At 45.3% G+C, this 19,468-nt stretch overlaps 1 protein-coding gene across 1 annotated transcript in view; it reads left to right on the top strand.

Annotated features, from left to right (window-relative positions):
* The window catches only part of LOC126474226 (SH3 and multiple ankyrin repeat domains protein 3), a 147,900-nt gene that overhangs the window by 22,858 nt on the left and 105,574 nt on the right, over window positions 1–19,468 (top strand). Inside the window, exon 3 of the mRNA XM_050101691.1 lies at window positions 11,408–11,425. Coding sequence (XP_049957648.1) covers window positions 11,408–11,425 — 18 coding nt within the window. The remainder of the gene's footprint in view (window positions 1–11,407; window positions 11,426–19,468) is intronic.

Below are 19,468 nucleotides of genomic sequence, written 5' to 3'. Positions count from 1 at the left end.
TATTTCCTAGATTTTCGGGTGAGCAACTGTTGAAGTTTCGCTGAGAGAGGATTTGGAGGGATAGGGTCGAAGGAAACAAGGAATGGGGATTACTTCTAACCCCCCCCCCCCCCCCCTTGAACGACGAGTTCAGTACGAACGAAGTACAAGCTCGGAATGTGGCACGGTAAGTGATATCCTTTCTAAAGAAACCATCATGGGCTTTACCTAAAATGATTTACGGAAAATCTAAATCCGGATGGCCAGACACAAATCTAAACCATAGTCCTCCCGAAAGGAGCCCAGTCGGTTAGCCACTGCATCACCTCGCTTGGTTGGAGGGGTGTAGGCGAAAGATCGGGACAATGACAGCGTATTTTATTTAGAAATGAGAAGGCTGATGATAAGTTAACAGCTATTTCATAAAGCTTCAGGACTGCACCCGGATGACGTCGACTTCTTACCACGATATTTCGGCTGAAAACCATTCAGCCATTTTGGGTGAGTGTTTAGTACTGGAGACTGTTAGTTCGCATCGCTGACTTTGTACCAAAAATTAGGGATCAGACGCATGCGCAACGGCAGCCACTGCATGAGCGACTTCTGTCGAGTTTCGCACCCTATTACAATATTGCTCCATGCCGCGCAGGTGCTTGCTTTACGGTGATACTACATGCGCGCTCTCTGTCGGAATGCGGGCTTGCTTACTTAAAATACAGATTTCAGATTAATAACATTAACTGCCGCTAGACGCCTCACTAGTCATTCGTAGATATCAAAGAAATCATCGGGCCCCACGTCCGCCCCCGGTAGCTGAGTGGTCAGCGCGACAGACTGTAAGATTGTAAATCCTAAGGGCCCGGGTTCGATTCCCGGCTGGGTCGGAGATTTTCTCCGCTCAGGGACTGGGTGCTGTGTTGTCCTAATCATCATCATTGCATCCCCATCGACGCACAAGTCGCCGCAGTGGCGTCAAATCGAAAGACTTGCACCAGGCGAGCGGTCTACCCGACGGGAGGCCCTCGTCACACGCCATTATTATTATTATTATCGGGTCCCACGCCTTATCCAGTTGAAAGCCGCCATCACGATAAATAAGATTTTCCGCCAAACGTATTTCCACCGATTCCTTAACAACTGAGTCCCAAAATGATCTTGTCGAGGCCAAGATTTCCGTGAGGGAATAATCTATGGAATGTCTTGTGAGGTACAATGCTCGGCTATGGCTGACTTCCTGGACTGCGAAAGGCGCGTGTGGCTATCATGTTCAACGCACCTTTCACGCACTGTGATGCACTGCGTGCGTTGCCTTTGTCACATTGGCAAGGTATTCTGAAGATTCCAGGCCTCCGCAATCCCCAAAACGTCGTTTACCGAATTGAGAAGAACTAACGTCTTTGTACGTGAGCAGAAGATTACTTTGATATGATGTTTCCTTAAGATTTTGCCTAATTTCGACGAAATATTGTCGACACATGATAGGAACGCCGCTCCTTCTCTTGATCGTGTGGGTAGTCAGGTTTCGCCCTCCTTAAAGCTATGCAGATCTGATGTGGAGAATATCCATCATCCTTGAACACAGATTGTCGGTGTTCCAGCTCCTTTGCAAGTCTGTCTCCATCAGACACAACATGTGCCCGGTGCACCAACGTTCGAAAGAGGCCCATAGTTTGTGATGAGTGGTGGCAGCTCGGCGCCTGAAAATTGAATCTGTATGTATGGACTTACAGTAAACGGAATGCCTCAATGGTGAATCCACTTTCCGACTGACCAAGACATCTAGAGACAACTGCCTTTCTCCACTTCCATCGTAAACTTGATATTCTCGCGTGTTCAATCCAGATGATCCAGACAGCGGATAGTTGTTCTTTGCTGTGGGGCCAAATTACACATCGGCAGAAAAATTTTGGTTCAACTTCTGCCGAATCAAGTGCCTTCTGCTCGAAGTCTCCCATAAAAAAGTTTGCTACCAAAGACGAAAGAGACCTACCCTTGGCAACACCGTCAAGATATTCACTGTTGAATAAAAATTAGGTGGAGGAAAGTGCTTTCAACTGGATAAGGTGTGGCAGCCGGTAATTTCTTTGATATCCGCAGAAAGTAAACACTTTATGGCTGCTGACACGTCTAGCGACAACTACTTTTATTAATATAACATATGAATTTTAACTCCATAAGCCCGCATTCCGACAGAGAGCGAGCACGCAGTATCACATTGCGCCTGCGCTTGCGCGCCATAGATGGAGCAGTATTCGAAGAGGGCGCGAGACTCGACAGAGGTCACGTAACTGCTGCCGTTGCACATGCCTCTCCGCGCCAATTTTTTGGTATAAAGTCAGCGACGCGAACTAGCAATCACCAGCACAAAACACTTAACCCTAAGATGGTGAATGGTTCTCAGCAGAAATATCGTGGCAAGAAGTTCACGTCATCCGGCTGCAATCCCGAAACTTAGTGCAGTACGGTTCAAGCCGGAAAAATTTCAAGAATCACAAGTTAAGAGGTTTCTAGTTACAGGATTTACAGCATAAGATGTGCGTGGGTGTTTAATATCGTTGAGAAGAGAGAGAAATTGAATGAACCAATAGGGGATTCGTTTGGAAGAGCATTTCCAAAAACCAGATGTCGAAGAATTTTAGGGGGAGGCGAAATCAAGGGGACTTTGGCCAGGATTTTGAGGATACTGCGGAACAGAGTTTTACAGGTGTGGTGGATGGCGAAGGGATGCAATCCATATTTTCCGACGTTTAATGGCCTCAGTCAACTCTGTGATCGTCAGCGTAAACGCTGGCAGCAGATAACAAAGGAACTGTGTGTTGTAGACGTGTCCGCCTGTCATGCACACAGGAGTGTATGGTTTGTACACCCATTAAATGTATAGCTAAATAAATAAATTGATAAGAACCACATTTAAATTTCCTTATCGCATACCGTAGCTGACAAGCGGACCTGCTGTCAGGAGCTTTACATCAGCGGAGCCAAATAATACTTTACTTGAACATTATGGAACATTTCAGATGCTGCTAAAAATTAAGGAATATATTTCCTTCTACGTCACTTCCATTGAAAAATTACCTATAAGTTATTTTAGAAGGATTAAGTATAACAGTAAAAAGCAACGCAAGCTAGTAAATCGCCAAAAAGAGCTTGTGCAACACCACCAGTGAATATCACGAATATATTTCGATAACTTTGGCAAACATATGTAACATTTAAGTCACAACTCACCAGCTTCACCTGTATTGTTGTGATATGCTTTTTTTTTTGCACAATGCTTTCCGCAAGCGATGCTGAATTCAACACAACTCGCACTTCCACAACACACACACTACGACATTACACTCGACACAGTCAAAAGTTTGTTGCTGAGTACACGAACTCTCTTTCCAACAGGGGCTATTGGTACATTATGCCTCACATCGAACATGTACTAGAAGGACATGTTGCAGCACTTAAATATTTATTTATTCACGCGAACATACACCGAGGTGGCAAAAAAGTCATGGGATATCTCCAAATATCCTGTCGTACCTCCTTTTTCCAGCGTAGTGCAGCAGCTCGACGTGGCATGGGCTCAGCAAGTATTTGGAAGTCCCCTGCACAAATACTGAGCCATACTGTCTCTGTAGCCATCCATAATCACGAAAATGTTGCTGGTGCAAAATTCTGTGAGCGAACTGTCTTCTCAGTTATGTCTCATAAATGCTCGACGGAATTCATGTCAGGCGATCTGGGTGGCCGAATTGCCCAGAATATTCTTCAAACCAGTCGCAAACATTTGTGACCCGATGACGTGACGGAGCTGTTCGGGAACATGAAGTTTACGAATGACTGAAAATGGGCTCCAAGTAGCCGAACATACCATTTCCAACCAATTATCGGTTCAGTTGGTCCAGAGGACCTAGTCCGTTCCACGTAAGCACGGCCCACACCATCACAGAGCCACCGCCAGCTTGCACAGTGCCTTCTTGACAACTTGGGTCCACGGTTTCGTGGTGTCTGCGCCACACTCGCACCCTACCATCATCTGACCAGTCTCTTGGGTCCAACCGATCGGTCACGAAAGCACTCGCGCCGGTCGTCTTCTACCATAGCCATTTAACGCCAGATTTGGCCGCACTGTCCTGACAGATGCGCTCGTCGCACGCCCCAGATTTACTTCTGCGGTTATTTCACGCAGTGTTGCTAGTCTTGTCTGTTAGCTCTGAGAATTCACCGCAAACGCTGCTGCCCTCGGCCGTTAAACGAAGCCGTCGGCCACTGTGTTGTCCATAGTGACAGGTGTCTGAAATCTGGCATTCGCAGCACACTCTCGATACTGTGAATCTCGGAATATTGAATACCTTAACGATTTTCGATGTGGAATGCCCCGTGCGTCTAGCTCCAACAACCATTCTGCGTTCAAAGTCTGTTAACTCCCGTCGTGAGGCCAGAATCACATCGAAAACATTTCATGTGAATCATCTGAGTACAAATGACATCTCCGACAATACACTGCCCGTTTATACCTTGCGTATGCGATACTACCGCCATCTGCGTACGTGCATACCTATCCTGTGATGTTTGTCACCTCAGTGTGATTCGCACAGTGCTATAACGCAGCATATGGTTACTAGCGTTGTCTTAAAATAACATTTGGTGATAAATAATAGTAAAGCACAGATATTGCTGATGGCAAATGTGCCCGTCCAGTACAGTTTGCCGACAGATTGGAATTACTACCAGAACGTGATTTAGTCTTTTCCATCGTGAACACCGAGACAAGATAACTTTGTGGTTTGGCACCAGAATGCTACATATTTGGAGTGCTGCAAAATATACGACTATAATGCACGTGTGTGCATGAAATGTACAGGGTTATTACAAATGATTGAAGCGATTTCACAGCTCTACAATAACTTTATTATTTGAGATATTTTCACAATGCTTTGCACACACGTACAAAAACTCAAAAAGTTTTTTTAGGCATTCACAAATGTTCGATATGTGCCCCTTTAATGTTTCGGCAGACATCAAGCCGATAGTCAAGTTCCTCCCACACTCGGCTCAGCATGTCCCCATCAATGAGTTCGAAAGCATCGTTGATGCGAGCTCGCAGTTGTGGCACGTTTCTTGGTAGAGGAGGTTTAAACACTGAATCTTTCACATAACCCCACAGAAAGAAATCGCATGGGTTTAAGTCGGGAGAGCGTGGAGGCCATGACATGAATTGCTGATCATGATCTCCACCACGACCGATCCATCGGTTTTCCAATCTCCTCTTTAAGAAATGCGGAACATCATGATGGAAGTGCGGTGGAGCACCATCCTGTTGAAAGATGAAGTCGGCGCTGTCGGTCTCCAGTTGTGACATGAGCCAATTTTCCAGCATGTCCAGATACACGTGTTCAACCGTTTCTTCGCTCACTGCAGGCCGACCCGTTGATTTCCCCTTACAGAGGCATCCAGAAGCTTTAAACTGCGCATACAATCGCCGAATGGAGTTAGCAGTTGGTGGATCTTTGTTGAACTTCGTCCTGAAGTGTCGTTGCACTGTTATGACTGACTGATGTGAGTGCATTTCAAGCACGACATACGCCTTCTCGGCTCCTGTCGCCATTTTGTCTCACTGCGCTCTCGAGCGCTCTGGAAGCAGAAACCTGAAGTGCGGCTTCAGCCGAACAAAACTTTATGAGTTTTTCTACGTATCTGTAGTGTGTCGTGATCATATGTCAATGAATGGAGCTACAGTGAATTTATGAAATCGCTTCAATCATTTGTAATAGCCCTGTATGTAGCATCCCTCGCGAATAAACACTGAACGCACTTCACTGATTGTGGATAAGTAGATGGCCGTTGAGCAAACTATCTACAAAGTGCCATTTGGGTTTCAGTCTACATTTAAAAACACACATGTGCCATGTTGTAACAGCTGCATAAGACTTGTGAACAGGAATAAACGGCACTGAATTGCATGGACCACCAATCAATGCGAAGTAATGTCCAATGGAAGGGTCACTCAAGAATAGCACTGGACTGCACTAAGTCGTGGTGCAGACTGTAGCGCTGGAGAAACACGAACGTCGCATCCTCGCTTCAGTGCCTGGCCAGTGTGCGGCGCAAGTAACGTAACAGAAGTTGCGAGGCAGTGGTGACCAAAACCAGTTCGAGTAGAAACTTCTGGATTGTATACCGTACCGGGAGATGAATTTTTTTATTACTGTACCTATTTTCATATCAATGGAAATTATAAGGGACAGTCAAATGAAAACGATACAGGTGGTAAAAAGTACGTAAATTGTTCATTATTTCAAAAGTAATCTACATAACGGTTAATACATTTATTCCAGTGTGAGACAAGACGGTTAGTGCCTTCAAGGAAAAACGTTAGCGGTTAACTACGCAATGATGATTGTAGCCAGGTGTGAACATTTTGTCTTCAGGGCTCCAAATACACTCCTGGAAATTGAAATAAGAACACCGTGAATTCATTGTCCCAGGAAGGGGAAACTTTATTGACACATTCCTGGGGTCAGATACATCACATGATCACACTGACAGAACCACAGGCACATAGACACAGGCAACAGAGCATGCACAATGTAGGCACTAGTACAGTGTATATCCACCTTTCGCAGCAATGCAGGCTGCTATTCTCCCATGGAGACGATCGTAGAGATGCTGGATGTAGTCCTGTGGAACGGCTTGCCATGCCATTTCCACCTGGCGCCTCAGTTGGACCAGCGTTCGTGCTGGACGTGCAGACGGCGTGAGACGACGCTTCATCCAGTCCCAAAGATGCTCAATGGGGGACAGATCCGGAGATCTTGCTGGCCAGGGTAGTTGACTTACACCTTCTAGAGCACGTTGGGTGGCACGGGATACATGCGGACGTGCATTGTCCTGTTGGAACAGCAAGTTCCCTTGCCGGTCTAGGAATGGTAGAACGATGGGTTCGATGACGGTTTGGATGTACCGTGCACTATTCAGTGTCCCCTCGACGATCACCAGTGGTGTACGGCCAGTGTAGGAGATCGCTTCCCACACCATGATGCCGGGTGTTGGCCCTGTGTGCCTCGGTCGTATGCAGTCCTGATTGTGGCGCTCACCTGCACGGCGCCAAACACGCATACGACCATCATTGGCACCAAGGCAGAAGCGACTCTCATCGCTGAAGACGACACGTCTCCATTCGTCCCTCCATTCACACCTGTCGCGACACCACTGGAGGCGGGCTGCACGATGTTGGGGCGTGAGCGGAAGACGGCCTAACGGTGTGCGGGACCGTAGCCCAGCTTCATGGAGACGGTTGCGAATGGTCCTCGCCGACACCCCAGGAGCAACAGTGTCCCTAATTTGCTGGGAAGTGGCGGTGCGGTCCCCTACGGCACTGCGTAGGATCCTACGGTCTTGGCGTGCATCCGTGCGTCGCTGCGGTCCGGTCCCAGGTCGACGGGCACGTGCACCTTCCGCCGACCACTGGCGACAACATCGATGTACTGTGGAGACCTCACGCCCCACGTGTTGAGCAATTCGGCGGTACGTCCACCCGGCCTCCCGCATGCCCACTATACGCCCTCGCTCAAAGTCCGTCAACTGCACATATGGTTCACGTCCACGCTGTCGCGGCATGCCACCAGTGTTAAAGACTGCGATGGAGCTCCGTATGCCACGGCAAACTGGCTGACACTGACGGCGGCGGTGCACAAATGCTGCGCAGCTAGCGCCATTCGACGGCCAACACCGCGGTTCCAGGTGTGTCCGCTGTGCCGTGCGTGTGATCATTGCTTGTACAGCCCTCTCGCAGTGTCCGGAGCAAGTATGGTGGGTCTGACACACCGGTGTCAATGTGTTCTTTTTTCCATTTCCAGGAGTGTATATGGAAATCGGATAGGGAGAGATCGGGGCTGTATGGGGGATGTGTAACGGCTCCCCCATCCAAACAACTCTGGCAATATGTGGGCCCGATCTCTCCCCAAGCGATTTCCAAATTTTTGGAGGCCTGAAAAAAGACGTTTGTGACCGTCGATTTGTATCGGAGGAAGAAATGCGCGCCTGGGTACAATCATGGTTCCGTAGGCACCCGCAAACATTTTTCCATGAAGGCTTGTCCCATTGTGGGATAAACGTATTAACAGTTATGGCAATACTTTTGAAGTAATAAACAGTTTACTTACTTTTTCCATCTGTCTCGTTTACATTTGACTACCCCTTAAAGTTTGCTTGTGAACTGTAGTGGTTTGGAGCTACATAAAAGTCAGACGCGCGGTCGAATACATGATTTAAGTTTGAGCCACTCATCCCTTACATGTCGCGTCATTGTGGAAAATGCCTGAAGGGGTAAATGAATAAACCACATGCCGCTCACATCGGAAGGAGTGTTAATAAATAAAGATGGCTCGCTGGCTACGTGTCTGACTACAAATCCGAAGGTTCGAGGTTCAATCCCTGGTCAGTCCTGGGATTTCGGGATTTCTTTTTGTCACATATCGCCTCTTTCGTCTCTGGGTATAGTTTGCGTATTTGAAAAATGCCAAGCAGCATCGCTACAGAAATTCAAAAGTCTCTACAACTTGCTGAAAGTTCGTTAAAAGGTCAGAGGAAGACACGGTCAACTGGCCGCTGTGGCCGAGCAGTTGGAGGTGCTTAAGTCCGGAACCGCGCTGCTGCCACGGCCGCAAGTTCGAATCCTGCCTCGGGCATGGATGTGTGTGATGCCCTTAGATTAGTTAGGTTTGAGTAGTTCTAAGTCTAGGGGGCCGATGACCTCAGATGTTAAGTCCCATAGTGCTTGGAGACATTTTTTTTATTTTTTATTTTTTTAAAAGACACGGATACTGCCATAGGACGGTGCCTGGTAAAGCATGGTATTATTCAAACCAGCCTTCAGCTTGACGGCAGCGTTTATTGGTTCATTAATCAAATGGTTCAGATGGCTCTGAGCACTATGGGACTTAACTTCTGAGGTCATCAGTCCCCTAGAACTTAGAACTACTTAAACTTAACTAACCTAAGGACATCACACACATCCATGCCCGAGGCAGGATTCGAACCTGCGACCTTAGCGATCGCGCGGTTCCAGACTGTAGCGCCTAGAACCGTTCGGCCACCCCGCCCGGCAGGTTAATTAATAAAAACTCCTGATTCGCTAACGGCACAAATAAACAGCTTTGCCAAGCTAATGTCATTTAATTGAAATAGTAGTTGTTATTAACCACAGTCAAGTTTGCTACAATTCTAACGATTACATGTCACATCGGCAGTGATACATCGACTGAGTGAAAGTGCCATTTTGTTTCTGAGCTTAAAACAGCGCATGGATGAGATTGATATGCACTGTTCAATTAGTATTCAATATGTGTTTATCACGTTATCTCCAGATCTCCATTGCATAAGACAAATGTCACACACACACACACACACACACACACACACACACACACTAGCTGTCACATTCTGTAGTGCTTTTCGTTTTCATCGGAATGGAAATTACTGCTTCACAATACGCACCGTCCAGCACATCATTAAAGCGAGGACGCTTTCAGTGGTCCTCGCATTGAAGCAGTCTTTACGGGAACCGACGGCTTAGCTGGCACGCTTCTGCGCCACTTTTGATTTGCAGCGCTGATGTGTTTTGTGTTTGTCTGTTGCTGGCGAGCGCGCTGTGTTGTGTTGCGTTTGTTTGTGTTGCGCCGCCTCGTGTAGCCGGCGGACAGTCAGTTAGTTGAGCAGTTGTAGCAGTTCAGTAGCCGCAGGGTGCCCGCCACTCAAACCACACTGGCTAGCCGACTCCCATCTGCTGGCGCCACACGCGTAAAGTGAGCACCGTGTTACAGAGCGGTGACGTGTAATGTTGTCGAACTGTAAAATTAATGAAAATGCTTTAGTTCTGTCGTTGTAAAACAGCTAATACAGTTTACAGCACTTTTAATCCGTTCCCTTGCAAAGGAAGGCCGTACACAAGAAGAAACATGGCGATGAGCTAGTCAAGAAATTCTTCGAAGTTTATAGTGCATTATTTAAAAGCTATAAACAAACATTGGCACATAAAGCGTGCATTCTACAGAACACCAGCACTAAAAAAAATTACATGGAGGAAAAAATTTACATGGAGTGTCTGTGAAGTGTCCTAACAGAGGTCAAGTGCCTAAAAGGTGATAAGAATTATAGTGCATTATTTAAAAGCTATAAACATTGGCACATAAAGCGTGCAGTCTAAGAACACCAGTACCGAAGAAAAATTACATGGAGAAAAAAAATTACATGGAGTGCCTGTGAAGTGCACTAACTGAGGCTAACTGCCTAAAAGGTAATAAGAACGGATTGGAGAGAGAACTTTTTGAATACTACTCTTCTGCGTAGCGGGAAAAAAACCAGCAGCAGTTAAAAAATATTCCGAGGGAATACGCTGTGGACCAAGCTATCCACTTTGATCGATTCTAAAGTTTGAAATAAAATGCACCGATTCTGGATTATATTATGCAAGAAACGTGGAAGAAATATGGGTATACCCAAACTGCCAAATATTAACAAGAAAAAAAAAATGAAGCACGACAAATAAATGAGGCATTTTCACGTGGGAACCTGACATGTAGCACAGACCAGCGCCTCGGCGGTTATATTCGACGTCGAATTGGAGACCACATACAGACTTTATTTCGATATTGATAAGACTTTGTGGACTACGATACGTGTAAGACAGAAAAGCCCACAGAGGTAAAAAGAGGAAGAAAGACACAGAAGGCTAAAAGAATCGAGGTAATTAAAAGAAAATGAGAAAAGTTGGAAAACTACCAAGATCTAGTGCATAACAAGAAAAATATACCGTTTGATAGACAGGAAAGATGGAGAACAGTTTCTTCTTTTCTTTTTCATGTCCAGAAATCAGCAACTCCTTATAGCTTCTCGATTCGGTACTGTTACATCAGTGGCACACTTATTTGCACCTTATACATTTTCAAAGGTACATTAAAGCACGTCTTGGATCTGGGCTTATTCACAAAGGATGTCTTTCTAACCATTCTAGCTTGATCTTCACAGGCGCCGCACTTGCTCGCAGCCGACTGGGCGTTCGTTCTCCATGTCTTCCACAGAAGTTCAATGCTAAATGGTTCATCCTTCTGAAGGAAGTACCAGTTCAGACACAAAAGCTGAGATGTGCAGTTCCTAGGGATAGGAAAAGAAGTGCAGAACCAAGGCAGGCTAGACTACGCCATTAGATGATTGACGGTTAAATGAAACGTGGACTGCGCTTTTCCCGTGCAGGCTGAAGAAGCGCATTCAAGCCGTCGGTGTGTCTCGCCGCTGCCTTGTGTCAGAGAGCTGACCCCTTTGAACGGAGATGCCAGTGCGGAGTGGTGGCGGGCACCCTGGTGTGTGTGTTGTGTTGTTTGGTGTGGTTTGTCTAACGTGTTCATTTGTTTTGTCTGTTGCTGGGACGGCGGCGCAGGTGGCCACGTGGTTCCGGGTACGTAGCACTTCCTCAGCCTGCTCCTTCTGGCGTTTTGCGTTCTGCTTGCACTGGCGCGGGGACCATCTCTCGCTGCTTCCCGACTCACGGACCACGACATCGCGGGAAGACTAGGAGTAAAATGGTTCAAATGGCTCTGAGCACTATGGGACTCAACTGCTGAGGTCATTAGTCCCCTAGAACTTAGAACTAGTTAAACCTAACTAACCTAAGGACATCACAAACATCCATGCCCGAGGCAGGATTCGAACCTGCGACCGTAGCGGTCTTGCGGTTCCAGACTGCAGCGCCTTTAACCGCACGGCCACTTCGGCCGGCCGACTAGGAGTAAAATGTCAATCGTCGCTAGTAGCGAAAGACTATGATTGCTCTGCTAAGAACACGGATGTTCACAAGACATAACCGATCAAAGCTACCTAAACTGCACTCGAAAGTACGTACTGCAATATTTTACAACGCCCACAGGGTTAAAATGGTCAGGAGGTAAGCTCACCAGGCAGCATCGTACGTGAGGAACGAGCATCGAGAACATTTCCTTTTTGTCTGAACGAGCACACATTGTCTTTCAGACATCACATACTGCCGTATGTTCGGTTGTGTTCAGCTTGCACTTTTATGCCCAATGTTGCAACATATGATCTTATCGTCTTCGTTGGATGCTGCGAAAGGCGATCTGGTTGCAGTTCAAACATGGAAAACGTCTTACACGAGCATTCGTAGCACTTAAAGAAGAAAAATGTATTCTCAACCTGTTTGGACATCCAAAACTAACTTTTAGCTTCTGATCCATACTCTCTATACGATAAACGATCTCCAACAGTTGATGCCACTATAGAAAGAAATGTTTTATTTTTTTCGTCTACTGAAGGAACAATGCAGTGTAAGAACCACTGATTACAGAACAGTTTTGCCGGCCGCGGTGGTCTAGCGGTTCTAGGCGCTCAGTCCGGAACCGCGCGACTGCTACGGTCGCAGGTTCGAATCCTGCCTCGGGCATGGATGTGTGTGATGTCCTCAGGTTAGTTAGGTTTAAGTAGTTCTAAGTTCTAGGGGACTGATGACCCCAGATATTAAGTCCCATAGTGCTCAGAGCCACAGAATAGTTTTAGCCCACTGGTACACACGAAAGTGGAACTGCAAAGCAACGTTAACTCATCACCGAATATGGTTGATTTACATAATAAACCTAACGATAAAACTTTTTCTTGACAACTGCTGCAATCGTTATCTGTTTTATGCAAAATTAAAGCACTGAGAACATAATGAAGTACCAACTAGAGTAGCTGGTGTTTCGTTTACGGTAGATACAAACAGACATTTAAATGAAACTTCCTGTCAGATTAAAACTGTGTGCCGGACTGAGACTCGAAGTCAGGACCTTTGCTCGCGAAAGGCAAAGGTCCCGAGTTAGGGTCTTGGTCCGCCACACAGTTTTAACCTGCTGCTGTAGAGTGAAAATTTCGTTACGGAATCATTTAAATGTTCTGAACTTCATTATGTAAGGCCAAAATAAATTGATATTATTCATGTTTGGGTGACATAAAAAAGGAACAAAATATTTTCATTTGATATGTGGTCTATTTTCCATTTATTTCCCATCAATTTCGCAAATACATACGTTTCTTCAGTTGCTAAATTAAAGGACTAATTTCTAAATCTACTTTGGGACGACCATTATTTTCATTGTGCTCCACAAAGGTACGTTGTTGCAACCTAACAAAACTGCTCAGATGGTAGAACTTCTGAGACGTTAGACCGCATCAGATTCCTCTTAAACTTCTTCGCTGCCCGACGTTTCGATCTCTCCGCTAGAATCGTCTTCAGGGTTTTGTCATCAGTGACAAAGATGACGAAAGTCTGCAGACTTGTGTAAGAACTACTTAGTTTCACTTATAAGGTAATAATTGAACCTATTTTTTTTTTTTTTTTACAGTAACAGTTATATATTTAATCCTTTAATTTAGCGGGCCTGACTTTCACAATCCTGTATCAGAAGACAGATGAATCTAAATCGAAAGACAACGGAATCGGAGACTCTACTGAAAAAGGAGCTCCAGAATAAAAAGCGATGCTATAGAAATATGCTCGAAAGATTCGTAAACGATCAGAATTATTCGCCCCTTTGAACCGTCTAAACAGATGTGGCCCTGCGTCTCTTTCCTTGCTGTAATCAACACCGGAGTATGGACTGAGCATCGGGAAGTATCCTGAGATGAGGTCTCCGCTGCTTTGCTTTTTAATTGTGACTTTTGAGGCTGGCTGATAAAAATGTGCTTCTTATGTTATGTGGAACGCATGCTTTTTTCGTATGACACTTTTTCGGCTTTTTCTGCGACCTGTATATATAATTTGCTTGCTGTTGCATAGTTTTTTTTTTTTTTGTAAAGGCATTCGATGATTTCTATTGAATACACCTGTAAATGTATATTCGTTGACGTAAGCGTAGTGGCACAAAATATGAAATTCTGCCAAGAGTTTTCCGAACGATAAGACTGCACGGTTTCAGGTAAGTTAACGTGCAGATGACTTGAGGACGCTGTTGCAACCCGTATGGTCTATGAAGACAATACAAAGAATTACACGAACTAGCGAAGCAAAATTGCTGCTTTGAAAAGTTTCAGCAATTTTGGGGGGTTCTGTTGCATAGACAGTGGCAGAAAATTAGCAACAGATTTTGAGTTGAGCAGTTTTCTGGAAGGCAGGTTAAGGCAGGCACAACTTGCACAGACTTACTCTCTAGAAAATGTGAAGCATTAGCTCCAGGTGCAGCGCCGTCTGCAATTTATTTCATTGAAAGTTGCCGGACAGCAAAACTTCTCCTGGTGAAACTGAAGAACTAGCACGTGACAGCGGTTGTGGTTTTGCATTTATCATTAGTCTGTAGTTATTCATAGAGCGCAATACTGTATACAGTTCTCCGTATGTATCTCTGTCGTTCTTTAGTTCCCCTTGGACTCTACGTGCTCCATAATGAACTCGATAAATGGAATGAAAATGTCTTATGTTTCACAGCTTTTCCAGACACATTGAGACGCAACATAGCATAAACGAAAGTCTCTTTCTGGTAATAATAATACAGCAACTAATCGTATTTATATCTACTTGTTTCTTTTGTGTGGCGGAAAGTTCTGGAGAACCACCGATGCAGTTTCAAAGGGTCGACCTGCAATACCATAGGTTTATCTATCTGTCTCTAGGTGAGGTGGTAAGCAATTCCCAATTTCATACGCTCTACGCCGGACATTTCTGTAGTCGTGAGGCTCTTTATAGACCACTTGAGCTTCCGTTGCATTTTGTGTCTGGCTTTTCCTTTTCTCTGTGCGGAAACTTTTTAGATGCCCAGCCACTTCGGTATGTAGCATCAACAGCGTAAACCTCAAGCCTTTTCTCACACGGCGATCCAAGCCATTCTCGCCACGCTTTATTTCTTCCCAACGAACCAATCATAAATGTAAGGTAAAGTACAGAGAGCAGAAACTGTAGTTACGCGTCGATAAATGGATTGCGCACACAAGTATCGCGACTATTCTTTGTTTCCTGAACTTGTTAAGATTTATTATAAAAAATAAACATGCATCGTCACGTTGTAGGCATATCTGCGTTTGTCGTTCACGGAATGTCCACGGTCAAAATAGCCAATTCACACCGAAGGATTACTATGCGTGCTCTTTCCCAGTGTGATAAAAATAACAAGAAAACTGAGGCTGTACAAACGCTGGACACTGGGAAGGCCTGGGGCGTTAATTCACTTGCGGCAGCCACCACACAGACGTGCCACAATCGCTTCTCCACGTCCAGTCGTTCCTGTGGTATCTGGTAGTGGGTGCTGGTTCGACATAGCACGCATCGTCCTCTAGTTCTCTGGAGTTGGGTGTTTAAGAGCTTTCGCGGGACCAGAAGACCACGCAAATTTTGTTTTAAGCTTGGGAGCGGAGGGATTTGCCGACCGCTCGCAGACTTGGCTCGAAAATATTGAATCTGTCACCTGTCTGTTTTTAACACATGACTTAAACTACTTAGCCACTGCTGGCGTGCTGATTATACTCCTCTTTTACCATATCGCTAAAATAAATATCGCACTAGACTAATTTTGGCCCGCTGTATCGAACTGACCCGCAAAATTCCGCTTCGAAAATCATTTTGTTTGTAACAAGAAACAACCCGACACTTTACGTTGATCCTGGGCGTCGCATGAAACATGTGATGAGCAGTATTTCTTTGGGCTTACTCCAGCTACGTACTGCAAATACAGAATTGCAAATATTTGCCGGAACACCAGAAAAAATGTGCATGACGACGCTTATAAGAGATACCCTGCATAATGATAATAAAAAAAATTGTTTACAAGTGAACCACTGTCTCCGACCTCCCCCCCCCCCCTCCCCCCCCCCCCCTCCACACACACACAAGGCAGCATGCCTACTGATATTTATGATGTATCCACTACTTCCGTCTGGTCTGACATCAGTGAAATGTTAGGAGCGAATTGTGGCGAAGAGAAATATTCAGACTAACATCCATCCTACAGCCACATAAAACAGTAGCTTAGGCAACATCTGAAACACATAAGGGGTCTCCAGGAAATAAGTTTTGATCGGTCGTGAATTGGAAACCAGAATGAAATACTTAGACATTTGTAGGAGCTTTGTACCAATTTTCCAGTACACTCTTCAAAGGAGGCAGCCGCCTGTGCTTTCCGCGAACACTACGCTGGTCTGCAGCTCGTTTTCTGTGACAGAATTTTGTCTCCATAGTCAGCGGTTCGTGTGAACAGAGATGAAAATCAGAGGGTGTTCAAACACTTCCCATCGAAAACGCTGCAGGAGCGCCTTCATTCCCCCTCCCGTGTGCGGTCGAGAGTACTCATGAAGGGGGGAATGCATGACAGTTACGTCATGCGGAGTTGCATGAAATCAGGTGAAATCTCTCAGCAGGTACTCGTACTTGGTGGGATACACTATTTTGTAGGCATCTTTACGCGCTCACGGAGCGTTCAGTACTACAAAGTGCAAAGTGATGCGATCTACGGTCATATTGGAGACACTGCCCAACACTTCTGTGCAAAACTTCATCGGATTTTCACAGTGGTTTCCATTTAGCGACCGATCAGAGCCTAGCTTCTAGACATCCCTAGCAGTGCCTCAGATTACTTCAGTGGTTTATAGCCCACATGCTGCACCTACTACATGCACAACTGCTTAATACTTTGTAGAGCTGCAGTGTATTATACTATGTTTTGGGTCTCGCAGTGTCCGAAAATGTGTGCCCTTCTGTGGCCAGAGAATGAAACACGACGTCTCAGAAGGGTGATAGTTCCGATGCGCGACCTTTTTAACATCTACACTACATAGAAACTGCGTTATTCTTTATCACAGATTTAGCAGCGTCTAGTAGGACAGCTTCTACTCCTTGCGCAGACCCACAGTGTGGGAGAACAGAGTGTGTGCCCGGGCCGGCGGGCGGCAGCTGAGCCGCTTGTGCCGCCGCCTCGGCTGCAGCGGCCCTGAGGGCTGGCTATCGATCCCCGGCCGTCAACCCTGCGCCGCGGGTCACCGACCACACGACGGGACGCTGCACGGCTACCGGGTAGATACACCCAGGCTGCGGAAACGAAACATGGCCGATGGTTATAATTAAAGTGCAGCTACTCACGGACGTCGGGATGCAACTATCGTTTGGAAGTCAAACTTGGTAGATACATTTGTGCGCTAATGCGGAATCGATTTACACTTTAAAAAAAATAAAAATAAAAAAATAGTTCCAAGTTTGTCCACCAGGTGCAAATCTGGCGCTGTACAGCATCTCGTCGATCTCTCGGGTGCTCATATTGAACAATCTGTGTAAGCGGCGTTTAAATAAAACTTATTTGTCTTGAATGTAACAGTGTTCGGAAATGAAACGTGGACGATAAGCAGTTCAGGCAAAAAGGGAATAGAACCCTTAGAAAAGTGGTGCTACAGAAAAATCTGGTGATAAGATGGATAGGTGACGTAACTAATGAGGAGGTACTGAAAAGAATTGGGGACAAAATACCGGGTGATCAAAAAGTCAGTAAAATTTGAAAACTGAATAAATCACGGAATAATGTAGATATAGAGGTACAAATTGACACACATACTTGGAATGACATGGAGTTTTATTAGAACCAAAAAAATACAAACGTTCAAAAAATGTCTGACAGATGGCGCTTCAGCTGATCAGAATAGCAATAATCAGCATAACAAAGTAAGACAAAGCAAAGATGATGTTCTTTACAGGAAATGGTCAATGTGTCCACCATCATTCCTCAACAATAGCTGTAGTCGAGGAATAATGTTGTGAACAGCACTGTAAAGCATGTGCGGAGTTATGGCGAGGCATTGGCGTCTGATGTTGTCTTTCAGCATCCCTAGAGATGTCGGTCGATCACGATACACTTGCGACTTTTTGGCTTTCCTGTCCTTTTTCTGAGGCGACTCTTAGCGTCTCCCATAAGAAAATTCCACCTTTCTTCCGTATTGGCTCTTCGATTGCAATAATGGACCTCACAGTGGATTCCATAAGTGAGGGCCAGTGTTACTTGCTGGTGCAGATTTTTCCCATAGAGTGCCATCCTTCCCTTTAAGCTCGTTGAGATATTGGAGCCACGTCCACTGAACCGCGACTATGTAGAGTGCGTGGCGGTAGATGCGCAGTCAGCAGGGCACGGGTGGGGATGGCAGTAGTGGGGGGGTGGGGGAGCTTGCAGGCAGGCGCTGTAGGGGAAATACCGAGCGCTGGAGGGGAAGTGCCACTCAGATCTGAAACATACATTCACTTTTTTTGCAACATTTAGTAGACTGCACCCACACCCACATTTGCATAGCGAGGATTCAAAAAGATCTATTGTCACTTCTGTTTTGGGTAGTATCTGGAAGAATTCTGCTGAAAATGTAACAAAAGCAGCAGTTTATTTTCTCCTGGCTTGTTAACAACTTGTAACTTTCAGATAAGTGTCATAAGTGGCGAATTTAGAATATAACGTACATTTCTCTTGTGCCATGTTAACATTTGATTCTTCTGCCAAAATACACTGGAGTTTACAAAATGTCACCTCACTTACCTGTTGTGCTGAAGCACTGCAAGAGAATTCTGAAACAGTGGTTTATTAAGTTTATACGGTGAGGAACTGAAGAAAAGTAAGGTCAGTAGCTTATTAAAAAGTACGTCCTCAGTTCAAAAATAAATGTGTAATGTCTTCACTTATGTTATTCCAGAAGCCACAGCTATCGATGGCCCTTAAAATTACATTCTTTCATCAAAAAAGTTTGTCGTTAGAGGAATAACACGGTAGACACTGAAATTTTGCATAATAATCTTATGGCAAAATACTGTCCTCTTTGTATGCTACCATGTATCAAAATCTCATTTCGATACCTCAAACGGTTTATGAAACATGAAGAAAGTTGTGGATATTGCATTCTGGCTTTATCACTGGCGCGCGTGAACACAAATGGGAGTGCTACATCAGATCAGTTTTCTCGAGATAAGTAACAGATAGAGACCTCCACTCAAGTCTAAAGAAAAATTCAATACGTTAACTAAATTTATTACGCAGCAACATATTATGTAATATATACCAAGCGCAAAGTCGTCGCCGACCGGCCGAAAGCCGGCAAACATGGCGGCCTCCCGTTCCGAACAAACGAATGAACTTGCCTAGTGCTTTGGAAGAAAATTGGTCACTGCACATAGGCCAAGGTATCCTGCACGGACTCTTATCTCTTCTTCAGTATCTGTGTTAAATATAATCACTCTCTGAAATGGGGTCATTTTCACTCTCAGACTCATTATTTTATCTCATTTTTGTTTACAAAATGTTTTGCATAGAATGCCATGACTTCATCGTGTTCGAACCTGCAGTCTTATTCCCAAAGTACACTGGCTACATTATCACACACGTGGGTATTTTTCACCCAGTCTCTAGACGACACACCCTACTAAAAAGACAATGCGTTGAACTGGACAACTTACACATTGTTACAAGGAGGGACAGTTAGACGTCAGGTACGCGGGAGGCCA

The sequence above is a fragment of the Schistocerca serialis genome, chromosome 4 (assembly GCF_023864345.2).
Source record: "Schistocerca serialis cubense isolate TAMUIC-IGC-003099 chromosome 4, iqSchSeri2.2, whole genome shotgun sequence".
In the NCBI taxonomy this organism is placed as follows: Eukaryota; Metazoa; Arthropoda; class Insecta; order Orthoptera; family Acrididae; genus Schistocerca; species Schistocerca serialis.
This window is presented reverse-complemented; position numbering and strand designations above follow the sequence as displayed.